The sequence below is a fragment of the Sylvia atricapilla genome, chromosome 11 (genome assembly GCF_009819655.1).
Source record: "Sylvia atricapilla isolate bSylAtr1 chromosome 11, bSylAtr1.pri, whole genome shotgun sequence".
In the NCBI taxonomy this organism is placed as follows: Eukaryota; Metazoa; Chordata; class Aves; order Passeriformes; family Sylviidae; genus Sylvia; species Sylvia atricapilla.
Genome location: NC_089150.1, coordinates 10,703,791 through 10,728,074, shown reverse-complemented (window position 1 = coordinate 10,728,074; position 24,284 = coordinate 10,703,791). Strand labels below are relative to the sequence as shown.

General features: G+C 50.2%; 1 protein-coding gene across 1 annotated transcript in view; it reads left to right on the top strand.

Annotated features, from left to right (window-relative positions):
• CHST13 (carbohydrate sulfotransferase 13) overlaps positions 1–18,432 on the top strand; it is a 29,236-nt gene extending 10,804 nt beyond the window's left edge. The window contains exons 2-3 of the mRNA XM_066326660.1: positions 13,692–13,768; positions 17,121–18,432. Coding sequence (XP_066182757.1) covers positions 13,692–13,768; positions 17,121–17,966 — 923 coding nt within the window. The 3' untranslated portion in view covers positions 17,967–18,432. The remainder of the gene's footprint in view (positions 1–13,691; positions 13,769–17,120) is intronic.
• Positions 18,433–24,284: the final 5,852 nt, after the last annotated feature.

Here is a 24,284-nt window from a genome sequence, read left to right as displayed (position 1 = left end):
AGCAGGCTGCTGCAGATGGTCTCCTGGCTTGGCAGCTCCGTGGTGCTGTGTGAGCAGCTGTGGGCTGCCTGAGCCTGCCCAGAGATGGGGCCTGAAGAGGTACAGACACCTCACCAGCAGGGTTTTAGGGAGAGGTGGATCTCTGGTGCAGCCTTGCCCGGGGAAAATCAGCCCCTGTCCATCCTGGCAAGGATCCCTGCCTTGGCAGTGCCGGTGCAAGCCCTTCTTCTGAAGTTCCTCGGGGCAGCAGGCTGCAAAGGAGGAGTTTATTGACAAGGAATGGAAATGCTGGCAGTTCAGGCTTGTATTATAGATGCAAGCAGGCAACTGGGGCCAGGAGAACGACAGGCATAATGGGGAAGAGAAATTGCTCTTGGAAAGCTTCTAACTTGGCTTGTAGGAGGAATTAACCATTTGGAAACAGAAGATTGCATGGTACTTAACAACAAATACTTTATTTGCTCACAGAGGCCATGTTCCTGCTGGATATTGTTAATTTTCTGTTTCCTATAAAGATCTTAATTGCAGTCCTTGTGACAGTAGAGACCTAGGGACACTGCCCCAGCAAAATACATCCCTCCAGCTTAAACCTTCTTGGCATCTGCCTCAGGCTGGTACCAGGTGACCAGAGCCTCCTGCTGCTGAGGAGACATGAAGGTTTAGGAAGAACTCCTGCAGTGAATGGGGCAGAGTGTCCAGACCAGCTGCCATTGGCTCTGTTCCTAATATGATCCCTACAGACGATGCTGGGGCATTTGGCAAGTTCCTTGAAGCAGCTGGATTCCTTCTTTCCCTTTCTGCATGATTTATTGGAGGCTAATCCTTTTCCATCACTTGATTGGAGTTTCCCTGGCTGATCCTTGACTCTACTAAATGGGAATAAGAAGGTCTTCCCTGAAAAACAGAGCCTGAGCCATCCGCTGCTCTGGGGAGGAGGGAGTGAGCCACCCAGCCAAGGCCCAGCTGTGCCAGCCCCTGAGCCTGGGTATGGCTGGTGGCACTGTGATAGTCCAAGAGGTGTCATTGGTGACAAATGAAGAAGAATTATCTTTAGAAACATAAAGGCAAAGTAAGCTACGCAAGAAAGCACGAGCCAAAAGAGGAAAAAGCTTTCATGAAGCTTTATAGAAAACAAGGAGGTTCTTTATGTAATTTTAATATCTTCCTAATGGCGATGGCAATAACTTCTTCCTAAGTAAACTTTCCAGGATCTTGAACATCAAGAGTAATGCACAAGTGGTTTTAAAGCATATCCACAAGCCAGATCTCTGAATCACAGTCACTTCTGGAACCAGTGGCATCCAGTCCCTGCACTGGCTTGGGTACAACCAGTACTCCCTAAACAGGAGGCATCTTGCTGAAGCCTGGACAGACCAGGGATTTCAGATTTCAGAGGTCCCTTCCAGGCAGTTAAAAGCTGAGCAGCCTCCTGTTAGAGGAAAAATAAAAAAAAAAAAAAAAAAAAGAAAAAAAGGGAAGGCAAAATACTTAAGTTAGAAAGATAATTATTTTCCTGCCCAATGCGTGTGACATGCAGTAGAAATCTTAAACTAGTGCAGGATGTTCTGACCCCATCTCACATCAGGAGTTTAATGTTCTTTTTTGTAGCAGCTTAAAAAAACATCCATCTGACGACACCCCCTCAAACCTCTCAGCCACCTCTGTGTCTGCTGCCTGAGCTTTGTGTACAGCAGATGGAAGGCAGAGAGGCAGAGCTGGCTGCAAACCCCTCAGCACTGGATCATCCCTCAGCCTGGGTTAGCTGCAGAGTGCTGAGTGTGCACTGTGAATGTGAAGCTCTGTGGGCTGGGTTTGTCAGCCAGGCACAAGGAGCAAAACACACACAAGTCCATTGTCTCTTTTGCCTGGCAAGTGCTCCTGCAGCCTGCTGGGAAGTGCCCCTCCAAAGGGTGCTGATGGGGGCTGCACGCAGGGTCACACTGGCTTTGCTCATCTGAGAGTTCTCGCATGCCTTGGACGGTGAAAAGTCAGCTCCAAGCTTTCCAGTTCCTGCTAAACCTGTGAGAGCATTAATAGAAATGGACAGTAGAGATTACGCTGGCAAGCAGTGCTTGCTGTGTTTCTTTGGAGCACTTTCAGCAGAGTTCCCTCGTTTTTAGTGGTTTGGAGAAGAACCCAAATAGCTCTGAACATTGGACCGCTGCCTCCCACCCCACGTGGTGCTGAATGGGACACGCAGGCTGTGGTGCAGTGGGGCTGATCTCACCCAGCAACCCAGCATCCTGCTTCCAGCCATGAACTGTGCCAAAGGCACAGCAGATCCTGGGAGTGCGAATGGAGAAATTGCCCCTTGAAGAGGCAGTTTCTGGATCCTTTCAGAGGAGGAAGGAGCGGTGATGTGAACTAAGGTCTTGTCACGTTTCTGTAGTGATGGCAGTGCCAGCCCCATGTGTGACCTGTCAGAAGGCTGTCTTCAGGTGTGGCTCCTGGTAAGGAGCGTGGCTGGGACATGTTCAAGCTAAAAGAGAAGATACTGAGATTTGGTGGCAAGGGGGACAGCCATGGGGAGCCCATGGCTGGGAAGGGGGTCAGGTCAGCTGTGGGGCTGCTGCTTTGTCACACCATCTGCTCAGGAGGTGTCTGCTGCTCTTGGCACAGGGACATTGCCTGCCCCACAGAGGTTGCCACAGTGCTTGAGAGCTGGGCTGAGGCATTTTCCAGTAAAAGTCAATGTGTGTGTTTTGGAACTGGATCCAGATGGAGTAACCTGAAGTCTGGTGGCAGTTGGTGCCAGTGGCGCCTTATGCTGCTGGCCTCTGCCCCATGTGTGCTGTCTGTGGTTTTACTGCATCTGACATGAGTCACTGAGTGTGAAAATGGTTGTGGATAGGTGACAGTCATGAGCATGGGTCACTGCAACCCCAGACTGAGGAAGCAGGGAGCATCCCTCTGCCTCTTGCAGGCTGGAAACCATGTGAGTGCACTTAACGTGCCTGGGGCTTCTTGCTGTCCTCAGATTTCTGTGTGAGAGTCTGCACTGTCAGTGACTCGCACTGTGTGGATGGGCCAAGTGCCCCAATATCAGACAAAGAGGTGATACAGCTCTGCTGCATCTCCATCCCCCAGTGCAGCATGCCAGAGGCACTCCAGTCCCATGAGCTCCATTTACACGGATGCTGCCTCCAGATGACTGTGCACAGATATCAGGAATCTTGGGCACAAGTGGAGGCAGGTGTGCTTGGATTTTTGATCCCACTTCAGTTCCCTGAGGCTGTGTGTTTCCACCCCAGACATTCACCACAACCACTGCTGCTTCTGGCAGGCGTGGCTGTTCCCTGTCTGGTTGGAATGAGAGCAGGACATTTACTCATCTGTCTGCGTGGCTCTTCCCATCCATCACTTTTCAGGGAGAATAGCTTAGAACCTTCTTCCACGCCCTCATTAACATTTCCTGCAGGCAGCACACCCCTTGTCCCTCTCTTGCCCGTGGGCTGCTGCCTTCCAGACGGCCAGCCACACATCCTGGAGGAGTGAAGGACTTTTCCTATTAGGCAGTGCAGTCCATTGAGTTATCCCATGTAAAACACTGACTCATTGTCCCCTCTTTGGAGTGTGTTTCTTGGCTGGAGGAAGGCTGCCAGGCAAGCAGGGAGCCTGGCTGCCATTACCACCCAGTTGTGCCACACGGCCCTGGCACTCTGGAGAAGCTGCAAGGGGGTGACTGCTGAAAACAAGGGTACTATTTTTAGAGGGTGACACCTCCTTTCATCTCCTTCCCAAAGGAATCAATCCTGGACATTTTGCCTATGTAGACCTGGTTATGTGAGGTCCAGGGACCCCTAATCCCTTCACATCTCTGTGTGTATAGGAACTGTGTGGTTTGAGGCAGAGAATGCTGCATAAAAGTTTGTCCCAGGGGCTGGTGGCTGTGGAGCCATATGCATTTGATAGAAGGAGTTTGGAAAATGCTCCTTTCCCTCTTGGCTAAGAGGTTTGCACTGCTGTGCCTCCTCAGAAGTGAGCTGTGTCACTTCAGTTCAGTGCCTGTGGAGCCTTGTCTGAGGGTTGTGGCTGGGAAGGGGTACTGGAGTGCTTCAGCAGCAGAGACATGGGATGAAAATGGGTCCTGGGGATGGGGTGCCACATCACCCTTCAGGAGCCATCTGTGACTCTTGGAGTTGGCCTTAAGTAGCTTCCCAGGAAAACAAGAGAGTCATTTGTGCAAAAAGGGGAGATTTCAGAGGAGGAAGGTCTGTGCGATAGAGACTGATAGAATCCCTCCACTGGCTCCACAGAAATGTGGTGTATTATAGCCAGGTACTGGAGAAGAGGAAGATGATGAACTATTGTGCAGCCTTCATCCGTCTTCTGCACCCCTCATCTTGCCCTTTATCACTGTGGCTAAAACATCACTTCTGTGTGACCCCAGTGCCTGTGGAGATGGAAAACCACCCTCTGCAATATGCAAACACATAGGGGTTCACCCATCCAGGCTGATGGGAGAGAAGATTTGTCATCCCCTGCTGCAGCTCATTGTACGTGGGCTGTTCTCTGTGTGAACCTACTCATATACATGTCCTGTCTTGCCCTGCTCAAGTTTGCCCTGAGCTGCTTTCCTTGTGGTTTTCCCCTTAGGGTTGAGGGTAACCTCCTCCCAGTGTATCTCTGTTTCCAAGTGCTGGGAGGTGAGGGAAGGCAGAGGGGTTTAATTACTTGGTTTGGCTGTTTAAAGAGGACTGGGGAGGATGGGAGAAAATGTGCAGCTCTGGGAAAAAAAAAAGCCTGAGCTAAGCTTTCAAGCATCCCTGTATTGCTGGGACTCAGTTCTGTCAGATCCAGCCAAGTTCAAGTCACTTGGTTCAATTTCTGCTAAATGAAATATCATTAAGTCAGGAGCCACCAAATGGGGGCCCTTTGCCATGGGGATAACCGAGCTGACAACATCCAGGCATGGCTGTGCTTCAAAATAGAATTGTATGGCCCAAAACCAAGCTACTTGAGGCAATTTCTGAGAGTTAGGGTGCAGCACTGCTGAAAGACACGCACTGGTTTCAGAGGGACAGCTGAGCTTCATGGTGCTCTGCCAGTGCCTGAGCGTTGTGGCTCAACTGGTGACATGGAGGAATGCCACTGAATCCCGTGATGGCTTTGCAGGGCACAGGGGTGTCCCCTCCTGTGATCAGAATCACAGAGGGCCTGCCCTTGGCTGATAATGCTGCATTAGCCTGGCTGGGTTGTCTGGGAAGGACCTGCTCCAGGGCCCTTGCAGGAATACAGCCATCCTGGCCCTTGGCTGTGCTCTCATGTCTGAAAATGCTCTGGAGCAAGCATGGGGAAGGTTCTGCTGCTCCCCAGGATGCTACAGGTTGTCAGTCTGCTGTAGGGAGCTGGAGGGGAGCTGGCAGGGGAAGGTCTGATGGAGAATTATTCCCATTCCCTAGCAAGTGAGCTGAGACAGATGTCTCCAACAGACTCTCCACTGCCTGTACCTCAGCACAGAGACAGGCAGAGCAGCCAGCCCTTCCCAAGGCTTGGCTCACAGAGCCAAGGGCAGGCTGTCAGGAATTACTTGGGTTATACATTGCTGGCTTGTTCATCAGCAGGGAAAACACTGGAAGAGGCCAGTGGTGAGTCTGCCTGTGACCACATCACATGGGTCTGTGTTGGGTGGCAACCCGTTAGCTGTGTCAGTGCTGAGCCTCTGCAGCAGGACGTTGTCATGAGGCAGAACAGGCTGAACAAGGCATAACTGGGGAGAAAAGCACCATGAAAAGAGAAGCAGCGGTGGGAAGGGCCACAGGGGCATTTCCTGAGGATGGAGGATGCTGGTCTGGAACAAGAAATGCATGCTTGTATTGTGACTACTGGAGTTACAGAGTTAGTGAGTTGATGCCAGCTCCCCCCTGTGACTGCTGCTCACCACTCACTGGCACAGCCCCAGGATGAACCAGAGAGGTCAAGTACAGTGCTTGCTCCACAGGGATCTGTTCCCTGCCACGTGGAGGCTGTGCAAGGTGCAGGCTGTCGTGGGTTGATACCTGAGCTCTCCTCTTCTTGGGGACAGTGGTGTGCCTGGGAGAGACCCAGGGGAAAGACCAGAAATCATCTCTTCTGGTTGTTCTCCACAGCACTGGTTGCTTTTTGCCATTGCTTGTGCTTGTCTGAAAATTGCTGTGACATGTTCTCTCTCCCCAAAATTCTTTCTTGTATATGTGCTCTGCTGCCAGTTACCTGCCAGTATGGGGCATGGATGCTGCCCACTCCCTCTGAGTGTTCTGGGAGCAGACACCTGGATGAGCCCAGGCACTGACACCTCCTTACACTTGCAGCTCCCCAGCAGAGGTGGTTGTGTCTGAATCCACAAAGATAAAGATGCATTTATGCAGATCAATCATGTGGGCCTATGAGATTTCTTTTCCTAAGCTTTTTAATTAAGCTTCTGTTATCTATATCCTTCACTTTCTAGATGCAGTAAAAAATGAGCAATCACAAGAATCTAAGGAGATTTGATTGCCTCTTTGAAGCCAAAAATTTGATTTGCTTTCAGAGCCAAAAAATTCCCATTCCCAAATCAAAACCTTTCAGTAAGAATTAAAATAGGAATAATTCCCAAAGGTCCTCCCTTAGCTCTGTGATCACCAGAATTGCCTCACAGTTCTTCACAGCCAGGAGTATGATGTGAGAAAACAAATGGTCACTTATTGGTCATCTTGTCCATCAAAGAGAGGTCACTGCCTTCCAAAACATTAGGGCAGTAAATGAGTCTGGAGTTCTCTGTGGGATTCTGATGTTGGATTCTCACATCACCATAGTTTTGAAAAATATCTGTATTTAAAAACAAAACAACAAACAACAATCAGCCTTTGTGCTCAGGCAGAAATTAAGGAAATGTGTTCTCCACCAGTAGGAGTCCAAGCATAAAAGCCAGAGCCTCCTAGAATTAAACTGCTTTCTGGAGACAACACTGTTTGACCCTATAGCTCTGATCCTTCCAGGCAGGGCTCTTCCTGTGGACCACTGGACACTGCCCAGGGGTTCAGTTGGTGTTTCCCTGTGGGATTTCTTGGCCTCCGTGTCCTGGACCATCCTCAGGCAGTCTGTGTGTCTAACTGCATGTCTCAGTCTTTGCTATCAAACCAGGAGGGAAAACTGAGCTCAGACTGCAGGAACTGTCTGGCTCCATCACTGCTGCTGCCAAGCGTGTTGTTTTTTTTTTTTTTTTTTTTTTTTTTTTTTGGTTTTTTTTTTTTTTTTTTTTCCTGCTTGGATGTTAAAATCGAAAATTGGACAGATTTAGCAGCCAGTGGCTGCAGTTAGGCTTTGGCTTTGGCTTTGAATAGCACAGTCACAATATCCTCTCAGAAATGGCAGGATCCTTTTCTGTGTCTCTTGGGTGCATTATTTCAGTAGTGAGGAGCCTGTCTTTGTGGAGCAGCATCTTTGTGGTCAGGGGTGAGTGCCGAGGCTGAGGCTGAAGCACCCACTGATTGCCCCTGGCAGGTCCTGGAGAAGAGTCAGAAAAGTCTGGAGGAGCTCATTGCTGTGCCCATGAAGAGATCCAGGTCCTAATCTCTGTCTCTTCCAGTGACTGACTTAAACCAAGTGCTAATCCCTTTAGACCACAGAGCTCTGGGCATTGTTTACCCTTCTGGTAATACAGTTGTTTCCTACTGTACATCCTCTTTCTCCCATGCATGCAGTTCAGCTGCACACATGCCACGTGTGCCAAGCAGACAGCTCCTGTCACCAGTCCTTTTTCCTTTGTTCAAGTCAGAATCCATCAAAAACATCACCTTCAACTGCAGAACTTTTTCTTTGGTATGAGAGAGAGTATTCCCTCCCAAGAGGGTCTGCCCTGAGAACTAACTCTTCCTACAGAACAAAGAAGCACCTCTCCCACTGCCCTGTTGGCATTTGCAGGCTGTAATTTACACTGATCATTTCAGGCACCGCAATTGTTTTTTTCCTCTTTTTTTAGGTTTTGCACAGACACAACAGGAAGCAAAGCTGGGGCTGTGAGACAGCAGCGGGGAGGCAGTGGTGGGGTCAGGATTAGCTCCTCGGGGCCTCTGGGGCACCTGCTCATGTGCAAATACATGTGCTGTCTCTTCACTTCCTTTGGCTGGAGACCACTGAATCTCCTCCAGATGTTAACCCTCTCCAGCGTTTCATATTGGAGACCACATGTGGAGTTTTTGGCTTCTTGTGGCCCCAGGGTCCAGCCTGGAAAATATCTGGCATCTTCATCCTCGAGCCCACAGTGAGCTGGGATTCCTCCTGTTCCATCCCAGCCACTCACTCCCACTGATCTGGAGTTTCCAAACCTCTTTCTCTCTGACCCAGTGGCATGGAGATGTCCTGCATGTGAAACACCTGCCCTCGCTCTCTGCTGGCCTGTTCCCAAGGGCTGGTCACATCCCAGCTCAGCTCACACACACATCCAGCCCGTGCAGCTCCCGTGGCACAGCGAGTCCTGGGATCAGCTGGTAGCCCAGCTCAGCAGCTCTGGATCTGCCTTGGTCCCAGGAGAGCAGAGCTGTCAGTGCTGCAGGTGAGGGTAACCAACGCTATGGATAATAGCATATGGATAGTGCCAGGGTTTTTTTTTTTTTTTTTTGCTGTGATGGCAGATACCTCACTTGATTTGTTTCAGGGCTTCATTTGCCTTTTTTAATGACTGTCACACTGGCAGCTGATGGCCCAGAACTAATGCATCTGGGACCTCTTGCCACTTCCAGCAGCAAAGTAGCAGAAACTGCTGAATTCCAACATTGTGAAATTAAATCCTATTAAATTTCCACTCCCCTCATCCAGGATGAACTTCAGTTTCCCTGTTGATGTTTGTCTTTCCCTGCCATGGCAGCCTTTCTCAAGTCTTTGTTAGTCTTTCTGTTTTTATGTCAACTCCTTCTCAAAGTATTAATCCCAAAGCTGATCTGGGAGGTATTTTTTTAGAAATCTGCCCTCTGCCTAGTATTTTTCATTTAAGTCACTTAAGTGCCACTTGCTTTCTTGTTGCACGTGACATTTACAGTTCATCTTCTAAACTTCTTCCTCTCTGACTGAAGTCCTTGTTTCCTGTGGAGTGTTGTCTCTCATGAACTGTTTGTATCTGGGTGAGGATCTACCACATAGGTTAGATCTACAGCAACAGCTTATTTTATTTACAGACAAGTTTGCATGGGCATGAGCTGTGTCTGGTAAGTGCAATGTTGATTTTCATTCTAAGTTATTTATTATCCAGTTGCACCCACATCTTTTAATTGCTTTCTTTGCTTCAGACTGTTTCTCTAAAGCCTGGGTAATGCTGATTCAGCCTAGCAGGCTTGTTGCTGCCTGAATCCTGTCTCCAAGCCAAACTCTTCAATTCACGCACTGGATTTGCTGTTGTGGTTGCAGAGAACCTTCCTCCCTTTTTAAGGGTCTCTGCAGCCAAAACAGCATATTTTTTCATTGCTGCTTCCAGAAGTCTGGAATAGGCATGATCCAGTCTTTCCCTCACCTCACACATGTCTGGCTGTCTTTGCAATCAGCTAGTACACCTAAATATTCACAGCTTTAAAATCTATTCCCTTTTCCAAGGACAGCTGGCAAGACATTGAAGCCCCAGATCCTGCTGTGGTGTTGATGTCACACTGAAAGAGAGTAACTTCAGCTGTGATGGTACAGCACTGAAATCTGGGGTACAGGAGGAAAGAAAGGAGGAAGTGTGGTATCTTTTTAATCTGCAACAGAAAGTCTGAAAGCCCTTGTAGTATAGGAGACTAAAAAATGTGCCTGAGCTTCCTTTCAGGCTCGTCTTATTCAGCAGTTTCTGGTCAGTGTCTCTGCCTTAGCACAGGGGTTTTAGTCTCCTGCCCCACATCACTCCTATTCCCTTGCCTCATCGTTTGAAGTTTCAGAGGACAAATGTGATGCTTCCCTCTGCCTGTGTTAGTGAAAAACACTTCAGATTTGGATCATAGACATACAATGTGTTGATATTTCTCACCCAAATAGTGATCTTGCAGTTGCCAAGGGTTGGTGGTTTTTCCACTTTAGAAAGCTGATATGCCTTGGCTAAGTGATGTCTCTGCTTTCAGATGCAATTGTGGCAATGCTAAATTTCCAAGTATTACTACTGCATGTGGTGGAATCTGGGAACCTCAGTAACAAGCTATAAAGTCAGGAGAAAAACCAAGATGTGAAGATCTTGGCAGCTCCTCCATGATGGAATATCCCGCTTTACTCAGGGCCATGGTGCCAAAATGCAACACAAACCATTAATTCACTCACATGATACTCCCTCCTCAACACTGGCATTTATTTCAGTATTCCTTGGCCTTCTTAAACCTTTTGGGAGTCCAGGGGCATTCCAAAGATTGATAAACCAGTGGTACAGAGAATGGGATGCTTAACTTGCTTTCAGCATGAATGAGTGGAGTAGGAGGGATGTGTAAATTCCAGCCAGGAACAGGGAGGACTGGGGCAGGAGTGGGTGAGCAGTGATGCTGCAGGTGCTGGGGCTGATGAACAGGGGCTTGAGGTCATGGGGCAGGGCTGTGCAGAGTGTCAAAGGCTGGTCTTAGTGGGGTGGACTCCATTAAATCGCTGTCTCCAGCCTGCTGCTGGCTCAGGCAGGTTGCAGCAGCCCTGCAGGTAGCCCTGCCTACCCCTGTGATGACCAGGTGATCCCAGATGTTTTGGGGATGCTTTGGGCACAGACAGCCTGAAATTCTCTCTGTTCACACCCCTGCTCTGACCCAGCCGTGTGGAGAATGGACACTCCATCCCATGGGACACAGTGGATGCTGTCTCCTCATGCACTGGTGCCTCATGGAGCTGCACAGGGCCACACCTGCATCTGCCAGGGGCTTAACGCTGGCTCCCAAAGTCACCATCGTGGCCCAGCCAGGATCCCGGTGGTTTTTCTCCTTGGGATGATGCGTGTAGTGCGAGCAGACAGTCTGAGACTTCCTGCAGCCAAGCCATGTAAAAACCAAAACCCTAGTGCCAGCCAGGCCCGGCTCTGAAGGGTTTGGCAGCGCCTGGGGCTGGGATGGTGTCATCACTTTGGAGCACACAGGCTGTCAGGATGCAGCACTGCCCAGTGCTGGTGTCTTCCCCTGCCAGCTCAGCACTCCCTGCCTCCTCCAGCTGCACGGGAGCAGCTTGGCAGGGAGTTATTTTTTCCCACATTTTTTTTCCTCTCTTCCCCTTTTTTTTTTTTTCCTGGAACCCTGTACAGCAAGAGCATAGCAGGGATCCCAGGGGGTTTGCTGCTATCCAGAGAAGATGCCTTGTTCTCTGCCAGATCTTGCGCTGGGGAAGGGCTGGAGGAAATCCATTTTGCAACGTTTCTGCTGGGGCTGTTGGCAAGAGCCCTGCAAAGTGCAGCCACTGACCAGGTTGGTCCCTCTGAAAAAAAAAGGACTGAAGAGGTCAGAGCATGGCTGTGACCTGCCTGACCTCTGCTCCCTCCTGTCTTTACTGCATATTTGCCTTTTGTTGAGCCCAAAGAACCTCCTGCCAAACCAGCGCTCCTCTGGGGCCGTGACCTGACACTGCAGCAGGCACTGAACCTTTCCCTGAGAAGTTTCCACGCTGCCCTGTGCACCACCAGCACGAGCTGTTTGCATTTCTAACAGCCTTAAGTCAGCCTCAACCACCCGGGGTTTGATTTGTCACTGGGTTTGTCCCCCTGAGAAAGGTCCTGGCTGATGCACGTGTGAATCGCAAAAACAAACGCCTCCACATTGTTTTTACTAAATATAGGAGCAGTGTCTGCTGCTAGGCACTGCTGGCTGCCCTCAGCGGGGTCACAGTCCTGCATCCAGCAGGGGTTTGTCAGCCCCAGCCGAAGGGGAAAGGGGCTCAGGTTTCGTGCTCTCTGTTTGCAGATGTGAGCTGCAGTGAGTCGAGTTTTCAAGGTCAATCTCATTTGCAGAGGGCTGAGCCTGGAAATGTGAAACTGGGCTCCTTTGGGGCGAGCATCTCAGCCCAGCACTGTACGTTGGATTTTCTGCTTATCTCCCACGGGCACAGATGCTATTTCACCCTCTTGTGGGATAACTGATACAGAGGATTGAGGAAGAAACTGTATCTTCTCGTTGAGTCACATCTTGATCAATCCAGTGCTGCAGGAAGTGTCATTTCCCACAGACGCGCAAGCGTACAGGCACTGCTGATGAAATCTTGTGAGGTCAGGCAGTCATTTCCTCCTAATTACAGCTCCAGGAAGGAATAATGTTCAGCTGAGACCCTGGTGACTTTGTACTTTGGAGTAGTTTTCATTTAAGCAAAATACAAGCATGTCAAAATGAACACAGGATCTGGATTTTTCCTTCTGGTTATTTTGGTTGTACAGATACCATCTGGGATTTGTATAACAAATTTGGGGCTGTTTGGTGACGGTCAGTGAATGAAAAGTTCCAGAGCCCCAAACTGTCATGCGAAAAGCTTCTGTTAGAAAGCTTCATGTTGCCAGAAATGTCTTGCAGCAGATGCTTTTTCCAGGAACTTGGAGGACTGGAAGAGCCTCCCAGGCCACAGTTTCCTGAACAATGTGTCCTATCTTCCCCTTCAAAAAAAACCCCATAATTCTCCATTTTAAAACTCATGGTGTGATTCCTTCTGTGGAATCCAACTCCAGGGCTGCACAACCCCCATGGTTACAAACCTTGTCATGGGGAAATTGTCGTGGCATCCTCTGCCAATGGAGAGAGTCAGAGCCAAGAAGGAGAGGGTGAGTGAGTGGTGGGAGAGCTGTTTGAAAGTGTTGCTGCAAGTGAGAGCCTGTGCCCCTGCCATGGCTGGCTCCATGCATTGGTTTGGGATATCCAGGCCACGTGGTTCTGCCCCCACTCTGCTGGAAATAGGTCCCTGAACGACCTCAGGGGCTGAGGAATGGCAGCTGAAGCAGATGCTTCCTAGCCTAGAAGGTGGTTGCATCCCTAAATAATTTATGAGCATGAGAACTTGAGCAGCTGTCACTGATTTGGCTTCTGGTGTAGCACTTATGGCTGGCCACATCCAGCCTTGGGTGTGGTGCTGTGGCAAATGAACCTCCAAAATTAAATAACCGATCTGCAGGGCAAGGAGGAGGCAAGGACCCACTCCTGTTGGGTGGCTGAGTTCAGCTTCAAACACCAGAGGAGATGCTGCTGGTTTAGAAGGGAAGAGAAAAAATATTAATAGCAAATAAGAACTTCAATTGATTTACCAGTCAGATAAAGCGCCTGACCAATTTGTGTGCTCCTGTCCATGTCTCTGAGCCTGGAAGTGCAAACTCTGAGCCTGTGGGGGCTCAGCACAGACCTGCCAGTGTTGAATCTGTCCCTTATCTCTGCCCTGCACAGAGGCTGTCTCACCCCTCACAGGGCTGTGGCAATGCTGGTCAGGGTCCTGTCTCCTCTGGGTCATTCCCTTGAACATACAGCCTGGACAAACTGGCATTTCCCAAAAGCATATGGATCAAGTTTTTCCTAGTTGCTCTTGAAATTGTAATTGTTACCTTTATTTTATGGTGGGTTTTTTTGTTAAAAAATAGGTGTGGACCTTTTGAATCCTAACTGCAGATTTTGTTACAGAGTAAAGGAGGAGGGAAGAGCATTACTTGAGCATCACTTCCAGAGCAAAATGGGTGTATCTCTTCTTGGGAGAGGTTGTCTTATCCCAACTTGGGCATCTCAAGAAAAGGTGAAGGAAGCGGACCCTTCCAACCTCTCTAATTTTCCTAACTCCTTTTTCAGCCTCTGAAGATATGAGATCCACCTGGCAAGGCAAGGCTGGTCGCAGCCCACTCCAGGCCCTGTATGAGAGTGACCAGGTAAGGGGACAGAGACAGAGAAGTAGTGGGGTGAAGGTCAAGTGGAACACTGAGTGCTGAGCCTTTCTTCCACTCCTCTGGTGTGTGAGGCACCGTGCCGGATCCAGCCACCCCCAGGGTCCTTGCAGCTGAACCTCTGGCTGTGTCTAAAAGACAAGACCGCACTGCTTGGAGGAGTAACTTGATAAAAACTGTTTATGGCCCTTGCTGGTACTTGGGCAAACATTTTAATTACCAGTGGGCTGAGCTATAGCCAGGCAAGCCTGAGAGACTTTGCCATCTGAACATTTCAAAGCCAACTGTGGGTCATCACAGCAGGGCAAGAGCTTCATTACTACCCTTCCTGAACTAATAATTGACAGATATTTCTGTGTTAGCTGCTATATGTATGTATATGTACACACATATGTATGTGCACAAATATATGTTTACATAGATACAGCTGGACTCAGCCATGGGGGATTTATAATCCTGGAACATCTCAGGCCTCTCCATCTCTCTGATCTCTGCTAGCTCTACCTGCTGAGAAATGAGCAGCCAAGCACAGCCTGGGCAAAGAATCACCCCCCTCCAGGTGGGCTTAGTGAGTCTCTCCCTGTGCAGGAATCAGGGAAGGTGTCCTGCTTGTCCTTCACAGCGGGGCTTGTGGTCGGAGCTGTAAAAAGTGTTTCTTTCTGCTGCATTTCCCCCTGGGCAGGCAGTTTTCCCCTCATTCAGCCACACTTGCCTTTGCAGAGGGATCTTCACCCACAACTTCCCTGCAGGAAGCCCTGTGGGAAACCATCCTCCAACGGGTGCCATGCCACGTGCCTCAGCCACCAAACTCTCTCTGCATCTCCCCATGTCCGTGGGGCTGACATCTGTGGCAGCCCACAGGAGCAGAGGGCAATGCTGGTGGCCCCTCAGTGGGCTGCCACCCCTTCTGCCTGCCCGTGGGCAGTGCCCAGTGCAGCCAGAGTCAGATGTGTTGCTTTGTGGTATTGTCCAGGTTGGTGCTTATGTCTGTAAGCAGCCAAAGTACGTTTGCTCTCTGAAAAATGGCAAATGTGGACTCCCGTGGCCATGATGCCAGCAAACCCTGATGCTGCTGGAATGTCATGGTGTTATTTCCTTAAAAGTGATACTTAATTTCCCTGGCTTTTAAAGAGAAGGAAATGAAGGGAGCAATTTTGCTCTGAAATAACTGCAAGACATGCATTTATTCCAGTGGGCGGCTGCTGAAAAGTAGTCACATTTATTTGTTGCCATGCCTGCAGACAGAGTCTGTCTGTCTGTCTCTCTGGTCCAATAGTTTTGAATTATGCAAGTGCAGGGAAAAACACCTGAAAAAAATCACATTATTAAAATGCCTCTTTCTCTACGCCCTTACAAAAAGGTTTTCCAATTCTAAAAGCTGACGGGGAGCCTCCAGACAAAAGAAATTTCTACTGAAAGGTTTGGCTGTGTTGCAAGGCAGCATGAGAATGCTTCTTCAGCTGTGGTTATCACCTCCCTAGGTGCTGTATTTGCTTTGTACCCTAGTAGCCAACAATGTCAGAGTTATACCTTGCTGGCAGCTAGCATCTGTTCACTTGAATTTCCTTCATTTTGGCATTTTCCATTATCATGTCCTTGTTGGAAGGAGTAAGGATTGGGATGCTTTCTCCTCCCTGTCTCAGATTACTGCCCATGCAGGTTCCTGGAGAAAGTGGTCACTAAAGTGACCTGGATGAGGTTATTTTTTTTTGTGGAAATAAGATCCAAAAGGGTCTGAGTGTGGTTCATCCCTTGCAGAAGGAGCTGTTTGCCCAGATGTTAGTGTCTCTGAAGATGACAGGTCTGCTGGATCATCCACAGGATTGACAATTTGTCTTAGTATCCTGGTAGGAGTTTCACAAGCCCTTACAACTGCCCCTCAAAACACCTCATTAGCCCCCAAGGAGCAATGAGGGAGCACCTGAAGCCTGGTAAAGGGTGTCCTTTAGCATGCCTGGGCAGTGACAGCTCTCAGCAGCCAGGTAGGCAGCATGTCCTTGCCCTTCATCTGGAGGTTGCCACATCTGTGCTACTGCAGAGCTGTTTGCTGTGGCACCCTCTGACACTGGGAGGACTGTGTTTTCAGCCCCAAAGTGGGAGCCACGGGGATGTTGGGAGATGGTGGTCACTGCATGGCATGAAAGGCACAGCCCTGCACGGTCAGAGCCACCCTGGCATAGCGGGTTCCTGGTGCTGCCCTTCCCAGGCGTGGCTGTTGGATGTTCCCAGCAATGAGGAACACGGAATTACACAACTCTTGTGGGCAAAACGGGGACACAGGGGGCAGGAGGAGGAGGGGACCTTCCCCTTCTGACTTCCTGGAAATGGTTTCCTTCCCCAGATGTTCTAATGACATTTTGGGATTTCTGACAAAAACCATGACAGGAAAGGTCGCGTCCCCAGATCTGCAAGGGGGTTTCAGCTGGGTCAGGGGTTAAGGGACTCCGGGCTTCTGGTGAGCCAGTGCAGCAGCTGTCAGTTCTTGATGCAAGGGTCAGAAGGGTTAAAGGACCATTTGTTGGTTCCTTGTCCCTGCAGCCAAAGGAAACTGTGACCAGAGCTGAGGTGTTGGACTGGCCTGTGTGGAAGAAGTCCCTCAGGAGAAGGAACCCTTCTGAAGGAGTTCCAAAGCTCTCTGGAAGGGGCCACCTGCTCAGCCCCTTCCTCTTCTCCATCATAGCTGCCACCTCACCTAATCTCCAGCTCCCCTCCTGCTCACCAGCGTTTGATCATCAGCATTAGAGACCATTTCCATTTGCCTTTCCTTGGCAGGACATCCAGGCCATTTCCATCCAGCACGGCCAAATGTGTGTATCACATTTCAGCCCTTGGCTGGGTGTTCACAGCAAGCACGTGTGTGTGTGTGTGTGTGTGTGTGCGTGTGTCAGTGGGAGGCAGCAATGCCCCATAGCAGCAGGAAGTGTGCAGGGCCCTGTGCCAGCAAACAGGCTGTGCTTTCTGTCCCTGGGGCCGTGCATCCCCCCAGACTGGTGTGAGGGAGAGCACAAACACCTAGTGTGTGTGTCTGCTTCTAACAAAATGTTCTGTTATTGACCCTCTCTGCACCACCTGTTCTTCCTTCATCCGCTTCGATTTTTCTCCTCATCCAGCTCCTCATCACATGTTGTCCTTTCTTTTGATGCCAGCCTGTCCAAGGATTAAGTGCACAAAATCAAGTTGTGTTCAAAGCGAGTGCTGTCTCCAAAATCCCACATGAGTGACTGAACAACCCAGTAAAGAGCAGGCAGTGGGGAAAATTGTGGGCCAAGCACTGTGTGTGGGCCACAGTCAGCTTGGGCAAGCTGGTGACCATCTCTGTCGTGTTTTTTCTCCCCAGTTTGAGCAATCGTCCCTGCAGGCTGTTCACCAGCAGAGACGGGAGATGTTGAGCAACGTCTGCAGCCGCTACACCCGCAAGCGGCGTCTGCTGCAGCCCGACGACCTGCGGCACTTGGTGGTGGATGACACCCACGGGCTGCTCTACTGCTACGTGCCCAAAGTGGCCTGCACTAACTGGAAGCGGGTGATGATGGTCCTGACGGGGCAAGGCAAGTACCAGGACCCACTGGGAATCCCCGCCCACGAGGCCCACGTCCCCTCCAACCTGCGCACCCTCTCCGAGTACAGCGTTCCCGAGATCAACTACCGCCTGCGCAGCTACCTCAAGTTTGTCTTCGTGCGGGAGCCCTTCGAGCGCCTGGTCTCTGCCTATCGCAACAAGTTCACGCTCAGCTACAACACGGCCTTCCACAAGCGCTACGGCACCAAGATCATCCGGCGGCACCGGCGGCAGCCCAGCGACCGCGCCCTGGAGCGCGGCGACGACGTGCGCTTCGAGGAGTTCGTGTACTACCTGCTGGATCCGCGGACGCAGCAGGAGGAGCCTTTCAATGAGCACTGGGAGAGGGTGCACTCGCTCTGCCACCCCTGCATCATCCACTACGACGTGGTGGGCAAGTACGAGACCTTGGCCGAAGATGCCAACTACATCCTGCAGCTGGTGGGGGCCGACGCCGGCGTCAAGTTCCCGGCTTCGTCCAAGACCACCAGGACGACAGACGACATGACAGCCCAGTTCTTCCAGGACATTAGCCCCTTCTACCAAAGGAGACTCTTTAATTTATACAAAATGGACTACTTGCTATTCAATTACTCCATCCCCTCGTACCTCCGCATCCGATGAGGCAGGGGCTGTGGGGGAAGAGGTGAGGGAGAGCTGGATAACTCTCATCTTGCCGCAATTCCTCTCCTTCTACCTTGTGCTCATCTCTTGGTTGACTTTTTCCCTGTGCCCTTTTATTAGGGTCTGCTCCACCTCCTGATGCCTTGTTCATGCATGATCTGGAGGAAGAACACTTATGAAAACACTGGGGCTGGAGCTTTTCCTTCCCTTTCCCTTCCAGCCTTCAATATCTACAGGGAATGGTGGTGGGACTGGACACTTCTTGCCTTGGCTGAGGATTTTCTTTTAACTAAGAGACTCCTCTGTAGATCCAAATCCTGAGAAGGCTCCTTTTTTGGGCAGGATCCCTTCAGGTCTTTCTCCTCCTTACTGGGCTGTTTGGGGGCAGACATGGAGTCTCAGGGGTCAGAGTGGAGTGTATCAGAGACTTGCATAGAACCAGAAATAAAGCAATAATTTAATGTAACTTTCTCCTTTTATTCAAAATTGCTCCCACCTTTTCTTTTTTGTCTTGTTTTCCTCTGTCCTCATCCCACTTCCCACACCATCCCATACTGAGGGGGATGTGACACACAGAGGTGTGTTACTCTGACCATATTTTTATCCCTGAAGGGATTTTTTGTTCTCAGTTGGGGTGCAAAATACTCCAGTGGTAGAGAGGAAAGGCTTGCAGCAGGTCTTCAGTGCTTTCCTCTGAACTACCACAGCAAAGCCTTCAGTGCCTGTGTGTGCATGTCTCTGGATTGCTGGTCAAATCCATTAAATCCAGGCCCCACACCTCCCATATTCTGAAAGCTGGTGGTAGCAGTTGTAAAGCCGTACAGACAGCAAGAGTACAGGTGTCTGCGCTGATGGAATCACATCATCCAAAGTGTCCTGCCCACGGCCCCACTGGTCAGGCAGGGCCCTGCTGGCAGTGCTGGCTTCTCTTCCCATGAAGAGCAGCATGGGCTGCTCCTGTGTGCAGCCGCTTTATAAAGGTTATAAAGTGTTTGGGGGAGCACTGAGCTGAGATGTGGGAGATTGCTGTGGTAATGGAGAGGTAATGTTGGACTGGGAGGCCAGAAAAGTGTGTGTGTGTGTGTGAGAGAAAAAATTGAGGATAAAAACGGAGAGAGAGACACCTAGAGGGAAACAGTCCTTTGCCTGGTTGCCTTTGGATAATCATTCCTTGAAGAAAAAACAGGGAGGAGAGGGTGAAACACAAAAGAAAATGACAAACTGAGCCCTAGGATTTTAAATTAAAACCAGTCCATATTTCAGTCTTTCCTTTTCTGTTTGGCTTTGGCTTGCTGGCTGCCTTTGTAAATAAACACACTGGTAATAGATGCTGTAGAGTTTGTCTGCTGGCTGGGCTGCAAACACTTGACTTATTAGTGCAATACAATGGGAGGTTTTATAAAACCACAAGGCTCTCAGTATCTGTAAAAAAATGGTGTTTCCAGCTAACAACTTTCAGCTGTTATACCTTAACCTTTTTCCTCTCTGACTGGCATCTATATGCTGACACTCCCTCCTCACTTGCTCCATTGGAGATTGGCTTTAGCAAGGCAATGAAAAAGAAAAGTAAATGAAGCTGCTGGTGATCCTGGCAGTGTGACTGATTCTCCCAATCTGCACTGGAGATCTTGAAGAAATGGCCTTTCTCATGCTATCTTGGTATCTCCCTGTGTAGCTGAAACACAAAGCCCAAAAACAGATTATATGATGCAACAAATTTCATCTGCAGCGTTCAGGCTTGGAGTGCATTCCTCCTGCTTTCCCAGGAATCTCATGTTCTCTGCTTAGAGCTGCCTCTGCTTGGAAAAATCATTGTTCAAATCACTGCAAGATATTTTCATTGTTTTTGGTCATGAATCATAATTTAGGGTCAGTGCAGGGACATAAAGGAATGGATTTTTGGATGGTTGTTTTTGTTTTTCTGAAATACTGTTCCCTGCCAATCCCTCTAAAGAGCTGATGGCACAAGTGAGTGGCAAGGACAGATATACTCACTCCCAGCTGTGCTGTCTGTGGCTGTTCAGACGTATCTGGCTGGCTGGGAGCCACTTTGGGCTTTCTTTGCTGTGCAAGTGAAGGAATAGAAATCTCTAGGCTTTGTTCTTCAGCCAGGTGGTTTCTAATCTTTCCTGCAACAGTGGCAGTGGGGAGGTGGTCCCAGCTGTGAATGGCTGTTTGGCTGGCAGCCTGTCCTGGCGTCCCCATCAGACCTGACCCACTGACCCAGTCAAGGGCCCAGCCACACATGAATGGACCAGCTGCAGCCCTGCAGCCTTGGCTGTGAGCTGCTGAAGGCAGGACTCTGTAAAGGTGTGGTTTGGGTCATGTAGGACCTTTACAAATATCCACCTTTGGGCTGTTTCTATAAAATCCCAACGGCCAACAATTCAGACCACTTAGGTCATATCCTTGGCTTCCTCTCCGCCTAAATCCAAAGCTTTCCAAAGGAAAACCCAACCATGAAAGCAGAAGAGAGGAACTTTGTATTTCTGAAGCGAACACCTTCAGCTGGGGCTGGAACTTTCCGGGACAGGAATCGTTCAGTCCGTGCCATTGCTGGACCGAATTGCTGGGACCGGGATGCTCCGGGGCCAGCTCTGGACTCGGGATGCTGCAGGGCTGGGATGCTGCAGGAGGAGGGTCGGGATACCGCGGGGACGGGATGCCGCGGGAGGAGGGTCAGGATGCTGCGGGGCCGGGATTCTGCAGGAGGAGTGTCGGGATGCTGCGGGGCCGGGATTCTGCAGGAGGAGTGTCGGGATGCTGCGGGGCCGGGATTCTGCAGGAGGAGGGTCGGGATACCGCGGGGTCGGGATGCTGCGGGGTCGGGATGCTGCAGGAGGAGGGTCAGGATGCTGCGGGGCCGGGATTCTGCAGGAGGAGGGTCGGGATGCTGCAGGAGGAGGGTCGGGATGCTGCAGGGCCGGGATTCTGCAGGAGGAGGGTCGGGATGCTGCGGGGTCGGGATGCTGCGGGGTCGGGATGCTGCGGGGCCGGGGCCGGTGCTGGGCAGCCGCCGCCCGCACGGTCGGACCCTTCCAGGAGGACGGGAGCAGGACGGAGCTACGAGGACCCCGTGTGACCGGTGATCCCAACTACAGGCAGTGCAATTCCCTGTACGGGTGCTGGGAACAATTTGAGCGCTCCTGGTTGGTTGGGCTTTTAAAATTATTTCACTCGGTCCCTTTTTCGAGGAGAAAATATCAAAGAGGCCTGGGCTGTCTCTGAAGTGTGACTGGATTTGGTTTTCTCTTCCGCTTGGAAGTGGGAATGTGACAGTGGCTGATGTGCAGCAAGGGTATGAACTGCAAGGGGATGCCTGGGGTCTGCCCCCCGGGAGCAGGTCAGGGCATCATCCCCTCGGCCCTGCCTGAGCACTCCTGTCTGAGCAGGGACTGTGACAGCAGAAGGTGCCAGTCCGGGCCTTGCTGAAGAGAGGACCATGGCAGTAATGTCTCCCCAGCCCCCTGAAAGGTTCCCATCCTGGCCTCAGGCTGCAGAGCTTGGGGACAGAGACTCCAAATGAGTCAGGTCGGTCCTGGAGTCTGGCCCAAGGCTTGAGAGCTACTGGGGAGCTCTCAGAGCACCAGGGACACAGAAAACAAGACCAGACTCATTTTAGTGTCTTCATGTGTGCGCAAATATACTAACATATATCATTATATATATATTATATATAATGATTGTACTATAATGTATAATAGAATTACTGCTGTGTCAATCTACATATTATATATTGGGCGATTGCATTTGTGTATGGTTATAAACTTAATAGACATTTGCCTTATGTATGCATACACATGCGTGTCTGTACACCATCCCATTTATTATAGAAATACTCACATACCCCCCAGCATAAAAGAGAGAGTACCTTCCCTTGCAGCACTGTTGAGCTTTGCCACAGTCCAGTGTGGCTCAGGATTAATGGAGAACCAGCCCCTTCCTCCAAGTGCCTCCAGCAGCTCCAGCCTTCCCAGTGTGGTGGGCACTCTGCCTGTGCTGTGGGTTTTCTGTGCTATGGAGCTCCTGGCCCCATCCTTCATGGCCCACGTGAAGCTGTTGAGTTTCTTCCTCCAGTGGGACAGAATGGAGCTTCAGTGATCAGGAGGTTTCCTTCCAGACTTTCCTGTGCACTGCAGATTGGGTTGTTTACCAGCTGGAGGATTAAATAGACTTTCATTGAAGAGAAAAAACCAAAGTGTGTTGAAGTATGTGTTGGAAGCAGTGTCTCCCTTGAAGGAGGCTTTTCAGACTTACTGTGTTTGCTGACTGGCACTTTGCTTGTCCCTGGTGAGGAAGCTCCATCTCACAGAGAGTTTCTGGAAAATTACTGTGTTAGGATGGAGGCAGCAAGTGGAAGTGGCGGGGGGGAGAAAAATAAATTATTTGACCGTCCTTGAAAACAACCCCCTGTTCCCATCTGCATCTACAGGTGGTGAGAGCCCTTTCTTTGCTTGCAAAGAAAAACCTTATGCACCCAGGAATGGGGGAACCCCTGACTGACCTTCCTTCCTAGTTCAGCTGGGATCTCCCCAAGGTCCCAGCAGCCACCCCAGCACCCCAACACATGTGGTGGTCCAGGACAGGCACCCACCCCCTCCCAAGCTCCAGTGCTCCTCCTCAGCCTCCATCACACCACACTGACATGAACCTGAAGATTTAGTGGCTGATGTCAGGAGTGAGCCTACCTGCACTGCTAATACAACGGGAAATAAAACCATGGGACAATTAAAAAAAAAATTGTTTCACTGGCCACTACTAGAGTCTAGATCAGCTGGCTGATGGCTGCACAGGGCTCAAAAATAGCCAATCTCATTCTCTGCCAACACTCCACATTTTCCTTTATTCCCTCTAAAGATTACAAGGTAAGCCTTTCACAAGCATCTCACAGCATTGGATGGGTTTCCAGGACCAGCACTGAGCCCAAAGGGGCAGGTCAGCAGCCAAGGACTAAAGAGCAGCAAGAAAGAAGCTCTCTTCTTCCACCTCTTCCTTTTTTAAGGCTATTGCTTATTCGGGAGCTGTGAGGACTAAATACAAATAGAAGTCACTGTTGGCTGAAACAGATGCTGGTGACTCTGGCTGGGTGGGTCCAGCCCAGTGCAAAACTGAGCGCAGTAATGACACAGACACAGCAGCAGAGAAGCCAGCCCTGCTGCTGGCAGTGATGTCCCTGCTGGGATAGATTGAAGACAGAAATCACTATGAAATGTCCCCACTCTCTCTGGGCTCTGCTACCCACACCAATCTGCTTTGAAACTGAAATTTGTGGAGGAAAAGGGAGGCAAACAACCTCCTCTCCAAATCTCCTCCCTGACCAAATTGTTCCAACACAACACCACAGGCAGGGCCTGCTGTGATGTACTGAAAATTCTGAGAAGCTGAGGAGCGTGCAGGTGTTTAAGCATCGAATTTCTGCTTTTAAAGGGAGGGAAGGGGGAGGATGGACAGCTCAGGGGCTTCTGGCCCTGCTGGGAAGGCTGGTGCCAGGGGACAGAGAAGTGCTTCCCACTCACTGGGAGGGCTGGGGGTGCATTCTTAGAGGAGCAAGTTCAGAAGGAGTTACAGGAATGCTGATCTAAGCTGTGCTCTGGAGTTACATATAAGCTTTGTTAGCAAAGGCCCTTTCTCATTTGCACAAAGAAAAAAAGAGGAAAGTAAAAGTAAACAGGCTGAGCAGCCAAATAACTAGCCTCTCACTGCCCTTTAAAAAAAAAAGAAAAAAAAATCCCATTTTATTGAAACCATTTCCTTTGGTTATATCATTTCTCTTGAGGCTGGAAGCAATTTTAAGTCTTAAGCGCGTTCCCTGCATTAAGTGCACAGGCACAAGGCTGATGCTTGGCTGCCCACCAAGGGGTGCCCTGGAGAGCAGCACGTCTTGCTGTGCCCTCTGTCATTTCCCCACATCACCTCTGAGCCTCCCCTCCTGCAAGAGGAGAGGCCCCAAGCCTGGCACAGGCAAGGTGCAGCATAGGTCACCTTGGAGCAGCTGAGTCCCACAAGTAGGACACAGATGGCATCCATTACGTGTTCCCATCCCTGTCCTCTGTCAGCAGTGACAACCAGATTAAGCCGAGTTCTGCCCAGAAATCCCCCAGCGAAGGGACATGCCAGTGCCAGGGCTTTGCTGCAAACACATGGCAGAGAGGCACCTGTGTATTGGGCACTGGGATTTGATGATGGAGGAGTGTGACTGGGGTCCCTTGCACCAGCCACTGGCTCCAGTCTAGGTCTTTTGCAGGATTGGAGGAAACAGGAACAAATCTGTGTTATTAAGAGAAAAGCAGAAGGAGTTTCACATGTTCAGGATCCTGT